The following is a 14065-nucleotide window of genomic DNA, read 5'->3' as shown; positions in this document are numbered from 1 at the left end:
CATGTAGACCAGCTGACAGAGCTGGAAAAAGCCATCCCGCATGCAGTTCAATGGGAGAGAGAGAAATCACCAGTGAAGATACTCAATAGTGGACACTGCAAGCCTTACATTTAGCCAGCCAGGCCAAATGAGCCAACCAGTGCAATAGTGGCATGTCTGTTATGGGGGAAACTAACTGCCCTCTAATTTGACTAGAGGCCTGCTCCATGGGAGGGAATACATCCCTGATACTGAAAACGTACAACAGGGCTAGTCATGAGCCCTAGCGATGTAACATCTGCTGCTGTCTGGCTAAATGTATATACTATGCTCACCAAACTGCCCAGTAAGCACTTCTCTTAATGTTCATACCCATATATTAATACTACTCTCACTTTTGGTAAAGAACCTTCTCTTTTCAGATGGCAGTGACTTTGGGATGACTCCGAAGATACCTTGGTGCTGGGAAGAAGTGACAGAGGAGTGCTCAGAAGAGGTGGTGGGAGGAATGTAAAGAGCCAAAGGAAGGGTAGGGCTCCTTACAACAGGCTCCTCCAGACACAAATGGCCTGGATATCTACAACCTCACAGTGCCTGATGATACCTACACAAGACCATCATAATAGGAGGAAAAGATCATGACATCAAAATAAAAGAGACTGATGGAGAGGGGGAGGGGATATGATGGAGAATGGAGTTTCAAAGGGGAAAGTGGGGGGAGAGAGGGAGTTACCATGGGATATTGTTTACAATTATGGAAGTTGTCAATTAAAAAAATGTGTGTATTCATTTCCTCCACTCAGAAATGTGTCACGTAATAATTATAATGACTGATTCCTCCACTGTTTATTAGAACTACTGTGAAAAACCACCAGGGGATAATTTCCTTTCCTTTCTTGTATGTGGTGATGTGTGTGTGTAGTGTAGACACACGCGTGTGAACATGCACCCATGTGTGATCATGCAGAGGCCAGAGGAGAACACTGAATGTCTTCTTCTATCAGTCATCTGCCTGTTTCCTTGAGGTCTGGAGTCTCTCACTGAACCTGGAGCTGATGTATTCAGTCAGGCTGGGTGACTCGTGAGCTCTGGAGACCTCCAGGCTCCACCCCATCCAGGACTAGGGCTGCAGGCACGCATGACCGCGTCCAGCTATCTGTATGGGCATTGGAGCCTGAATTCATGTAAAGTCAGACCCTCATATTTGTGGCAAGTTCTCTCACCAGCTGGACCCCAGCCCTGTGGTTTTGTTTTTGGAAAAAAAGTCACTTGATTTGGTTTCTTTAATATCTTTAAGATTGTTCAGTTTTTCTATTTATTATCATAACTTTTATTATTACATTTTTGACAAAATGAACATTTTCATTATATTTTCAAATTTATTGCTATAAAGTCCTTCATATTTTCCACATAACAACCTCCTGTTATTATCAGATGTCCCCTTCCTTTATAAGGTGTTTGCTTATTTGTGCCTTTTCTTTTTAATTTTATTCATCTAGTCAGATGTCTTTTTATCAGCTTTTCCTGATCAGCTTTTTGTTACCTACCGTGTGTTTCTTCCCTATCTTATTAATTAATTTGTGGTCTTATCTTTATTATATCTTTCTATTTCCTCGCATCTCTTCTGCTTGCATTCTCCTTTTCTGAGGGTGGTGCTCAGATCAGTAACGTTCATCCCTTCCTTGTTTGATTAGAAGCAGTTAAACTTGTAAGTTTTCCTTCTCAAACAGGGCTGGGCAGATGGCTCAGGAGGTAAAGCAGTCGAAGTTGCAGCATGAAGACCCTGAGCTCAGATCCCCAGAGCCCTGTGAATGCTGGGCATGGTGGTATGCACCTGGATTCCAGCACAGAGGATTTGGAGACAGGAAGATCCTCAGTGTAAGCTAGCTACTAGTCTAGCCAAAACAATGAGCTCCAGGTTCAGGGAGAGACCCTGCTCAAAAAGTCAGGTGCAGAGCAACTGAAAAACACACTCAACATGGACCTCTTGCCTCACAGGCACATTCCCATATTGAACCTGCACACACATGCACCGACACACTTGCAAACATGCATGCACCCATGCACACCACACACATATACACAATGCAGAAAAAAGTAAGTCAAATTCATTTATTGAAATTTAAAACATATATATATATATATATTCCTACTTAAGGTAGGCAGGTATTCAAGACAGGGTCTTCCTATGTAGTCTAGTTTGAACTTGAACTCCTGATTATCTCTGTCTGACCTTGAACTCACCATCCTTCTGCCTCCACCTCCTGATTGCTGGGGTGACAGCCATGCATAACCATGTCTGGCCAGATAATTGATAATCTTTAAGATCTGTGTTTTCTTCAACCATTCGATAATGAAGAAGGGGATGTTAAAATAAATACACCATAGGTTAATTCTCCTTGTTCTGGAGGCTTTGCTTCATCTATTGAAGTCGATATTGTTGACTTACATGACTCTGGAGTGACTATTGCTTTATAGCTAGCTTTCACGTCCACTGGCATGATGTTATTGCCCTTATTATTAGGTATAATCTCCTTTTGTCTTGGAATTTCTTTTAATTTCTATATTCTGTGTCCATTGTAAACATCAGAGCCTAGGTCTAATGGGGTTTCCTTAGTCTTTCATCTGGAATATTTATTTTCCTTTCTCTTTTTCATGCATGTGTGAGTATGTGTGAGTGTTTGTGTGTGTGTGCGCGTGCACGCATGCATATTTGTTTGTGCAGGTGCACGTGTGTGCACGTGCGTATAGAGGCCAGAGGTCTATGCTGACTGGCCTGTTCAGTCGCTCTCCCCCTTATTTTTGACACAGGGTTTCTCACTGCACACAGAGCAAACCCTGGGGGCTCTTCTCTCTGCTTCCCGGTGCTGGGGTTACAGGAGTATGCTGCTGCACCCGGCTTGTCACACAGGAGCTGGGGTGCCAGGCTCACATCCTCACGCCTGTGCAGGAAGGACGTCACTCACTGAGCCACTTCCCCAGCCTTGTTTTCTTTCTTGTAAGGACTGCTCTACTTAATTTGTTTCTACAGCTTATTTTATAGTCACTTTCTAGTTATTACTTAGCTGCCTGTGCCTCATGTTTCCTCAGCTGTATCATAGAGATAATGACAACATCTGTAATAAAGACTTGATAAGGTTCTTAGAGCCGAGGGAAAGATCACACCCGTTCTATAAGGAAGGGCTACGATCTTCCTCATAAACATACTTCATACTCATCTAAACATAAGGATGATTGTGTATATTGTATATACTATATTGGTTATATGTGATTTCTATGTATAAGTTTTGAATAATGCCTAACATATAGTGGTATATTAATTACAACTCAGGATTACTAATGTCATTATGGTTTTATACTTTTTTGCCTTTTATTGCCTGTATGTATCTGGTATGGTGGACATATACATAAATGTTCATATGTATATGAGTGCACATATATATATGTGTAGGTATATACATGTGTCTATGTGCATGAATGTGGAAACAGAGGAAACCTCAGGCGTTATCTCAAGAACAGCATCCATCTTTATTTGTGAGAAGGTCTCTCACTGGACTGGAGCTCACCAATTAGACTACACTGGATGGCCAGTGAGCTTCACAGATCTGCCTGCCTCCTTCTCCCCAGATCTGGGATCACAGGCGTGTACTGCAAAGTCTGGAAGTTTTACATGGGTCCTGGGGATTGAGCTCAGGCCTTCATATTTTGCAGTCAAGCAGTTTACTCACTAGCTCTCTCCTCCTTAGCCCTTGTTCTGCCGTTTCTACATCGTACATGCTAGGTAGGTGCTGTAGCACTGGGCCACACTCCCAGCCCTTCTTTCTTTATTTAGTTGTTTTTCCTTTCATGCCTTATTTTGGACTGGTTGATTAGTTTTCCTCATCAAGAGTTTTTGGGATCACTCATTTAGAAATTATGGTATTTTTCATTTTCACATTGTTTCCCCAGAAACTGAAACTTTCATAAGTAAAGCAACATTTCCAAGCCTAAAGCTCATCACTATCTTGGCACTCTTCCTGAACCTCAAGTCAGATCACATTTTTTAGATACACTTTTTAACATTTGTTTTTATTTATTTATTTGTTTGAGACAAAGATAGAGGCAGGTAAGAGAGAATGAATATGGGCACACCAGGGCTTCCAGCCACTGTGAACGAACTCCAGACACATGTGCCACTTTGTGCATCTGGCTTTATGTGGGTACTGGGGAACTGAACCCAGGCCATAAGGCTTCTCAAACAAGCACCCTTAACTGCTGACCCATCTCTCCAGCCCAAGTCAGAGCATTTTAAAACTAACTTCACTGTAGTCATCAGCCTCAATGTACCTTTTTTCTATACTTGTTAATTCCACCAAGTGTTGCTCCCACTATTTCTGTTATTATAATTCAATTATCATTGCTTATACAGTAGATTTTACTTAGATTTCCTCATCTGTTTACTACCTTGCTTATCCTTCTTTCTCTGCATCTCTGACATTCCATCTGGAATCAATGTTTTTATGCCTGCAGTTCATTCTTTTGAAATCCTTCTAATGAAATTTTGATGATTGAAAATAAACCTCAATCTTTGTTTACATTACACTGTCTTCATTTCACCTGCAGAAAATTCTTGTCACTTTATTCTCAGATTCTATTCCACTGTCTTTGGGTGCCCACTGTTGTCAGGGAGAAGTCATCTATTGATGGGTTTGCTACTTATTTCCAGGCTGTTGTCTTACCTTTCCACCCCCTTTCAAGGTCATACCCTTACATCAGGTCTTGTGAAATGATGGTGTGTACATTGTGTCTTTTAAATGCTATTCTGCTTGGGATTTGTTGAGCTTCTGGAATCTGTGGATTTGGGTACTTATTGCTTCTGAGAAGTCCTCAGTCATTATTTCTTGAACCACTTGTCTCCGTTTGCTTGACCCTTTCTTCTGGGAACTCTCAGGACATACACAGAAGAGTTTCCTGTGGTATCCTTCGTGTTTTCTTGGGCCTCTCTCACATTTTCTGGTCTTCCTGGGCTACATTTTCAAAGCTGTCTCGAGTTCCATCTTCCATTCTCTGCTTTGTTCTTGAGCTGTATTATGCTGCTCTTCAGATGGTCGTTAGTAATCTCACTTCAATTCTGTTCCTCGGATATGGCAGGTAGCTATTTTTTTTGGTGTTCTAGCTCTTTACCCACTTTAATTTTCTTTTTTTCATTTCTCAGATCAATCACCAACCACACTCATAGTCCATGTCCTCGATGCCACTATCTGATTTATTTCCAGGCTTATATCCATTGATTTTGTTTTGCCTGCTCTCACAAATAATTGTTTTATAGTAGATTTAATGACTGCTTTTAAAACTGAATTATTCATTTTCCTTGTGGAAATCCTTGTCCTTTTGGGATAACTGTGGAGCCCTTCAGAAAGGATAGTATATGCATGTGACGGGATGCTATTTCAAACCACTCTGAAATTAAATAACTTGAGGTTCAGGAAGACACTTAAGGAAGACTGAATTTCTTGGGTTGAAGGCAGCAGGTAAGGATGGGGTGTCTTTATTTCTACTCCTCGGGTAAATAAGGAGATGATTGTTCTCTGCTTTCCGTTTACTGAAGGCATCACCGTTTGGCTCCCAGTCTAGTGGACACAAGCTTCCTCTTCAGTTCCCCAGAAGGTGAGCTCTATCTTCCTTCCCTCTATTTTGTGGAGTTGTGAAAACTGATGCTTTTACTTTGTCCAAAACCCTCAGAGCAAAAGTGGCCTCAGGACCCAGCAGCACTTTCTGGATTTTGTCCCTACACAGGCCCAATATTCTTACTGCCCTATGAGTTCACAAATGCAAACATGTGTAGTCTCTAGATAGATTTCATCTTTTCCAGTTGAGTTCAGCAGCAAGCATTGTCTGGACCTCTAGGCCACTTGTGTTGGAAATTCTTGTTCTACACTCATAATTTACTCTTTTACATTATTTTGTAGTCCCAAGAGCCACGTGGCCACATGTATCTGATTTTTGTTCCTGCTTACAGGGACCAGGACTGCCTCTTGAGATATGAGAATGGCTGTGGTTTTCTGGCCTGGTAGACTCAACCTCCATATGATGCTTAACTCTTTTTGAAAAACATCACAGATCAGGTCCATTCTACACTTGAATACCAATGGTGACAGAGAGTTTACTTCTTCGCTATCTAGTCCCTTTCCTCTGTGAACTTTTTGTGCCAAAAAGGTCTGCTTTCTGTTGCATGTTAGCTAAGAAATTAGTCCATGTAAAGAAACTAATGGAGCCCAGCAATGCCAGATGTTAAATGTCCCTGGAGGAGGTAGAATTTCAGGCATGGTGGGACATTTAGACATGATTATAAAGAAAAGGGATGAGGTGGGGAGGAGAGAACCAGTATGTACTGGAGCATTGCTAGGGAATCAAAATTAAACCAATAAACTGGTAATGCAAGAGTGCCTATGAGGGCACGAAAGATGGCTTAGTGGTTAAGGCATTTTGCTGCAAAGCCAGAGGGACCCAGGTTCGATTCCCCAGGACCCACATAAGCCAGATACACAAGGTGGTGCATATGTCTGGAGTTCGTTTGCAATGGCTAGAGCCCCTGGTGCATCCATTCATTCTCTCTCTCTCTAATAAATAAGAATTAAAATTATTAAAAAAGTAAAAGTGCCTTGAAATAAACATTTCTAACTTTATTTGGAATGTTAAAATATTAAGGCTCAAAGTTCAGTCATGTGTCTCAGGTCACAGAGTTAACAAGTAGTGAAGGTAGAATCTAGACCCTCAAACAAAATCTACTGGACTCTCACTCTTCCTAGTGAGTTTCAGGCTTCAGAATGCAACAGTTGCTGCTCTGAGGAAACAAGCCTGGGGAAGGCAGTCAGCCCACACAGTCACAGAGAGGAGGGGCCATGGCCAGCATTGTTTTCTCTTCATTGCCATAGGAAAAAAGAGACCCCAGGCCCAGGACGCCTCTACCAGGTCTGCACTGCAATGGGCGGGCCGTGGACTGTGTGGCCCTAGAACCAGAAGGGCTGTGAGCTGACACAAGATCAGGTCTCAGATGCTCGATCTGGGAGGTCACCCCAACAGGAGTTAAACACTGGGAAAAATGTCTAGACACATCTGTGAAGGATTTTCTAGATTTAGTAAGATGGTAAGACCTATTGTAACCATGGGTACACTCCATGGGCTGGGGTCCCAGACTGCAAAAAAGGGGGAAAGTGATCTGAGCATATATCTAGGTCTACTTCCTGGATGTGGAAGCAATGTGACCAGTGGTCTACTTCCTGGATATGGGTACAATGTGACCAGTGGTCTATTTCCTGGATGTGAAAGCAATGTGATCAGTGGTCTACTTCCGGGATATGGGTACAATGTGATCAGTGGTCTACTTCCTGGATGTGGGTACAATGTGACCAGGGGTCTACTTCCTGGATGTGGGAGCAAAGTGACCAGTGGTCTACTTCCTGGATGTGGGTGTAATGTGACCAGGGGTCTACTTCCTGGATGTGGGTGTAATGTGACCAGGGGTCTACTTCCTGGATGCGGGTGCAATGTAACCAGGGGTCTACTTCCTGGATGCGGGTGCAATGTGACCAGGGATCTACTTCCTGGATGCGGGTGCAATGTGACCAGGGATCTACTTCCTGGATATGGGTGCAATGTGCCCAGGGGTCTACTTCCTGGATGCGGGTGCAATGTGACCAGGGGTCTACTTCCTGGATGTGGGTGTAATGTGCCCAGGGGTCTACTTCCTGGATGTGGGTGCAATGTGACCAGGGGTCTACTTCATGGATGTGGGTGTAATGTGACCAGGGGTCTACTTCCTGGATGTGAGCGCAATGTGACCAGGGGTCTACTTCCTGGATGCGGGAGCAATGTGACCAGGGGTCTACTTCCTGGATGTGGGTGCAATGTGACCAGGGGTCTACTTCCTGGATGTGGGTGCAATGTGCCCAGGGGTCTACTTCCTGGATGCGGGAGCGATGTGACCAGGGGTCTACTTCCTGGATGCGGGTGCGATGTGCCCAGGGGTCTACTTCCTGGATGCGGGAGCAATGTGACCAGGGGTCTACTTCCTGGATGTGGGTGCAATGTGACCAGGGGTCTACTTCCTGGATGCGGGTGCAATGTGACCAGGGGTCTACTACCTGGATGTGGGTGCAATGTGCCCAGGGGTCTACTTCCTGGATGTGGGTGTAATGTGCCCAGGGGTCTACTTCCTGGATGTGGGTGCAATGTGACCAGGGGTCTACTTCATGGATGTGGGTGTAATGTGCCCAGGGATCTACTTCCTGGATGCGGGTGCAATGTGCCCAGGGGTCTACTTCCTGGATGCGGGTGCAATGTGACCAGGGGTCTACTTCCTGGATGTGGGAGCAATGTGACCAGGGGTCTACTTCCTGGATGTGGGTGTAATGTGACCAGGGGTCTACTTCATGGATGTGGGTGCAATGTGACCAACTGTTGCTTACTCCTGCAGCATGTCTGCCACACCAGGATGGACTGTATCCCCTCAAACTATGGGCTGAAATAAATCCTCAGTTGCTTTTATCACAGCAGCAAGAAAAGCACACACAATGCCAGGAGAGCAAGACAGGACCTTTATTGAAGAACTGAACAACATGGATACACAGGCCTAGAGCCCAGAGCCCAGCAGGCAGGGAACATCCAGACACCTGTTTGACTTGGTCACCCACACATGCTACCCTTGAGGAAGTCAGTCTCAGGAGACCTAAGAGCTGAAAGGGGACTCATACTGGTTCATCATTTCTTCCTAAGGTCAAAGGGGGGCAGCGGATCAGGGAGGACCTCCATACCTGGGGCCACGGAGCAGACCCAGACCTGCACTGCGTCTGGTGTCAGTTAGCGAAGTGGGCTGGGAACAGAAAAGACAGCAGAGGGAGCAGGGAGGATGGCGGGGCGTGGTACAAGGAGGAGGAGACACAGTGGGGCAGGCATGCGCTCCTTCATAGGCTGTGTCCCCTCTGCTGCGGGACTGAAGACCAGCGGGCTCAGCCCGAGGCCTCCAGGGCACGCACATGTACGCTGGGCAGGCAGAACCAGGACTGCGGCAGTTCCTTCCTCTTGCTGTCTTCGTGGAAGCGGATGTGGAGGAAGAAATCCCCCGTGTAGAGGAAGAGGAGGGCCCCAAGGCAGGCTGACTGACCCGATGGCTGTACCTGGTGGGGGAGAAAGAGACATGAGCCCAACCCCCGAAGCCACTGGGAGATCCAAGCGGGGGGAGGGGGGGTCACACGGTGGCCTGGCTCCTCCATAGCTTCTTTGCTATGTGCCAGGGACACGTCAGCATGCCTCTCTGGCCTGGCTTTCATCTTTGGAATGAACTTTCATTCTTTCTTCCTGCGTGGTTTGGGGGCTTGAGGAGAGAAGAGTGGGAGGGAGCTGGGGTGCAGGTGGGCGGAGCTGAGCGTGCATCCTGCTAGGTGGTTGAACAGTTCCTCTGGGGTTGGGCAGGGAGGAGCTGAGGGTGAAAGTGGGGCAGTGCTCACATGAGCAGCCGGGGGCTGATTTGCACACAGTGAGTTGGGCAGTAGCCCTAACAAGTTCACCAGGCACAATGACCTGAGGTGCACCACCTGGGTAAGGGGAAGAGGACCACAGAGGCCTAGGCCGTGTGGCTGGCACTTAAGAGACTGCTCTGCCCCTGGTACTTACCGCATCCAAATAGAAGGTGCTGGAACCCACGAAGGATATGACATCATGCAGGTTGTAATTGTGCACGCCATTCTGGTGGTCTTGGAAGGGGACCACAGTGAGGGCGAAGGGTCCCACGCTGTGGGGGCTCCGGTTGGTCAGCCGCACCTCCAACCGCACAGGGTCACCAACCTGACAGGCAGCTGCTGCCTCACAGTCACACGGCTGCCCGTCCACCAGTATGTCTGCAAGGGATACCAATGGTTACAAGAGGTCTACCTATTCCTTGCCTTCCCTGTCGGTGGCAGCCAGAATCCTGGGGACACATATTCGATGCGACTGGTCCCTGCTCTTCTGAGGTCCTGCAGAGACCAGTATTGGGGAACAGAGTATAATTTGTCCTCAAAACTCTGATTTAGCCATAACCAACACCAATGGATGTACAGGACCGGCTGGTCTGAGTTTTTAACCTGGCTGAGGTTAGCTGGGGAGTGGGGTCCCTCAGCACTATCTACAGTCCATTTCCGGTGACAGCCGGCACACAGCAGACACAGCAAGGATGAGCTGTTCTATTTACCCGCTGTTGTGCTCTGATGAGCCCGTAGCTGGGACTGGGGGACCTGGCTGTGCCTGCCTCCTTCTGTGCGGCCCGTCACTACCTCTTCTGAACTTCAGTCTCCTCTTCTGATAAATGGAGCTGAGATGTACAGATAACATAACCAACGCATGACACACAGCGTAAGAGTATGGTCTGTGTGAGTTCTAGAAATGCGTCTCTGGAGAGGCTCCGCTGCAGCACGGTCCTGCTCTCACCTTGTCACATGGTGCTTGAGGGATGTGCATCTAGGGAACAGCACAGGTGACAAATATGCCCCCAGACTCAGTTTGACACACGTAGCCCCGTGGAGAAAACACCCAGCAGTCCTTGAGCCCTCTCTCCCCCTCTGCCTCTGCTTTGCACAGGTCTCAGCCATGCTTCCTGGGCAGTGAGCCCGACCAGGTACACTCGGAACCTCTTGGATTAAATGGGAGCAACAGGAAGAGCAGGGGTTGCTGTGGTCCCGGTGGCTGCTTCCATGAACGGAGTGAGACGATGACCTGCAAACCAGTTGCAGGCTGGTTAGCTCCTTATGGCTCGCTCCTGTTCTCTTTGCAAAGGACTGTGTGGGCTGCCAGGGCTGTGGCTCATTTGTCCCTCACCCCCGCCTGCACATTAACTCTCTCCAGCCCTCATTCTGCAAGCCCAAGACAGGTGTTCCTAAGGCCAGCTTCCCCAGGGCAAATAATTCCCAGGGGACCCTTCTCCTCTACAAGCAGCAACCTGGGACCCAAGGTCAAACTAGGGTAGCAGGGGCAGTAGGGAGGGTGGCCACTAGCTGAACAGGAAGCCAGACAGGATCTTAGCCTTGTCTCTACCTTGTCATGCTGGGGACCCTGCTGTGGGCCCACTCCTCAGCCTGTCCATGGAGCCTCCTGCTCTTCTAAGCCAGGGCAGTGGTCTACCCTTTCAGTCCGGGAGTGAGGGGGAGGCTCTCGCCCATCAGTAACCAGCAGCTTTCCTGCCCCTGCCGCTGCCAAGGCAAGGGGTGCTTCAGGCAATCTGGATGCTCTGGCTTGCTTCAGGTAGACAACCACCCCAGTTTACCCAGGGCTGTTCTCCACTAGGAAGCCCTCAGGTACAGGTACACTGGGACTGCTGCTCACCCAGTGTCTATTACCCACAATGCCTGCTATCAAGAGCTACAACAGCGATCTTCACTGCACAGTTGTGGACACAAGAACACCGTGCTTGCTGGGGAGAAAGCAACACTCTCACGCTGGGGGAGGATACAGGTCTGCCTCCTGGGTCCTGCCCCGAGCAGAGTCATGATGCCTGGTGATGGACAAGGCTGTGGGGTGAGAAGATGTTCCAAGAAGACAGGCAGCTAGCGCCATCAGCACTAATGGGCCACAGTGGTGTCCATGCCCTTCTCTGACCGGGGGCAGGGCCTGCAATGCCTCATCTAGCAGAAAAGCAAGGTCCGCCTTGAGACAGCCTCCCACTGAGTCAGGCTTTGAGGTGCCTCAGTGACCCATGCGGGGGTCAAGTATGCTGTATGCTGTCAACACGCTAACCAGCTCCCCAGCCTGCTAAGATGATGCTGGGAGCACAGGATGGACAATGTCACACCAGGTCAGGCAGCTCAGAGGCCATTCTACCCAGGGCTTTCCCAGTGTCACCTCTGTTTATACCCCAAGGAGCGAGCCAGGGGGCAGAGGAGGCATCCCAGAAGGCCGAATGCCCTATACCCCCTCAGCCTGTGACTGCAAAAAAAAAAATAGGCATGCAATGGGCCCAGTGGACACTGTAACAAGACAAGACAGAGCAGGTGGCCCTGTGAGGGAGGGAGGGGATGTCTATGGGAATGCAACAGCCTGGCTAGTTGGTCCCTGGGTCAGGTAAGGACACCTGTGATGTGTCCCTGTACTGTGGTGCAGATCCCTCTCTGGCCAGCCAGTTTGTTCCTGGCCCTGGGCCACGGATCAGCACACTGCCCTTCTGCCTCCTGGACTCCAGGTCTGGCTGGGTGGGGGATGTGCTCCATGTTACCCTCTACTTCCTTGTTCCTGGCCTGAATGAAGCTGCCCTGGTGGAAGAGACCAGCTGTAAAGGGCTTTGGCTCCCCCCAGTACCTCTGGCTGTGGTGGAAGGTGGAGGAGGGGGCTTATGTCAGGAGACAGAGGGAGCAATTGGTGGTTCAGACCCCTACTATCTTCCCATGGGGTCATGATAACTCATGCCTCTCTGGGCCTCACATTCCTCCTCTGTACACAAAGTCAGATCAGAACCACTGTAAGCAGGGTTGTATGAGGATGACAGGAGAGTTTGACTCATCAGTTTGGTCCTTGTGGCCTCCTGGGGCATAGAGCCAGTGTGCTCCATCCCTCACACTGTCTGTGATGTTTCCTCAGCACACCTTCCCTACCCCAGGGCCTGTGCATCTGTAGCTCCTTCCTTATGGTCCTCTACCAAATAGTCAGCAAGAGAACTTGGTGCCCAGTTCAAACCCTGGACCCACTATTCCCATCCATGCCTGACCCCTTTCAAGTTCACACTCCCATGTTCTACCTGCATCATTAAGGAACTGGAGCTTCAACCCTGAAACTCCTTTCAGGTGGTGGACTTGTGCCAGTCCATAGGTCCCTGTTGTGATCTTACCCAGATTATAGATGGTATGTCCTTTCATTGAGGGCAGAATTGATATAGGAAAAGCACGTGTGGTAAGAGCCTGCAGAGAAAGGGCGGCTCTTTTCTGATAGCATTAGATGGGCCCACATTCCTTTTCAGTCCTCACCCCAGTGCTTCTCCCCACATCGAATACCAGCCAGAGTAAGGGTTTCATTCATCAGGCCCAGAAGTGCTTCTGCAGTTGCTGCCATACTTTTTCTTGCAGCATGAGGGGGAAGGATCACAGTCTCTGCAGGAACCCAGACTAGAAATCAAAATAGGAGGACAGACTGGCAGGGTCTACCTCTGGAGGACAGGGGCATGGCATAGTGGGCAGGGAGGCTGGGCTGCCCCAAGGTTCTGCCTGGAGCTCAATGCGTCTTATGTGGTCCCACCTGCCTGACATGGCCACACAGCCCTCATGCCCTCCTAGGACACAGACAGGCACAGCTTGACTGACTAGTGATTTTTCAGGGCTTGGAGGGGCAGCGGGGACGTGAGCTGCAGGATGCACACAGGCCGGAGCCAGGGACTGGACACTGGTGGGCTTGGAAGCAGTCCTAGAAGTGTTCAAGATAATGGGAGTCAAGAGGGACATGGGCGTGGCTATGAGCGTGGCACACTTCTGGTAGCGGTGCCTGACTGGGGCCCTGTGGCCCCATTCTTAGAATCACTCATGAGGGCTAGGTCTCCATTGTGGGGCAGGGCCCTACCTAGGAGCCTCAGGATTCCCCCTCCTTTCATGCAGGAAGGGCTGGAGCAGCCCTGGCATGCAGAGGGCAGGGCTGGGTGAGTGGAGACACAGAGGTCTAGCTGGACAGTCCTGGGCACCTTTGCTCCACTGTGCCAGGATCTCAGGGGTTTCCCCAAGGAGGAGCCCCAGAGTCAGGTAGAGAGCCAGAAGCTCACTGCGCCCTCCCTGGGGCTACTCTGCATGCTGTCCTCCAGCCGGTGAGTGAGGGTGGAAGTTCCAGCCAGTCCTGCGGCTCTGAGGGAACATGTCCTACAGGCCCTGGATGATGCCGTCAGGGCGGGGACCTGCCTGACCCCTTTCTCGGGTGAAGACAATGTGCAGCTAAGTTTGGCGCTGCTCCAGGGTGCTGAATTCTCATGGAAGCCCGGACTCCAGGCCTAAGTTGTATTTCTAGAAGCTAGGCTGAGGTGTTACATGACACACAATTCACCCAGCTACAGTGCACAACTCAGTGGCTCTTAGTGTCCATGGATCTGCACGACCACCATCAGTGT

The 14065-nt window shown here is 48.9% G+C and overlaps 1 protein-coding gene across 2 annotated transcripts in view; it reads right to left on the bottom strand.

Annotated features, from left to right (window-relative positions):
• Nucleotides 1-8532: 8532 nt before the first annotated feature.
• Trappc9 (trafficking protein particle complex subunit 9) overlaps nucleotides 8533-14065 on the bottom strand; it is a 562289-nt gene continuing 556756 nt past the window's right edge. For both annotated transcript variants that reach the window (XM_045143193.1, XM_045143194.1), the window contains 2 exons: nucleotides 9631-9854; nucleotides 8533-9134 (listed from right to left, as the gene is read on the bottom strand). In XM_045143193.1, the coding sequence (XP_044999128.1) occupies nucleotides 8967-9134; nucleotides 9631-9854 (392 nt within the window). In that variant the 3' untranslated portion in view covers nucleotides 8533-8966. The remainder of the gene's footprint in view (nucleotides 9135-9630; nucleotides 9855-14065) is intronic.

The sequence above is a fragment of the Jaculus jaculus genome, chromosome 2, assembly GCF_020740685.1.
Source record: "Jaculus jaculus isolate mJacJac1 chromosome 2, mJacJac1.mat.Y.cur, whole genome shotgun sequence".
NCBI classification, from domain to species: Eukaryota; Metazoa; Chordata; class Mammalia; order Rodentia; family Dipodidae; genus Jaculus; species Jaculus jaculus.
This window is presented reverse-complemented; position numbering and strand designations above follow the sequence as displayed.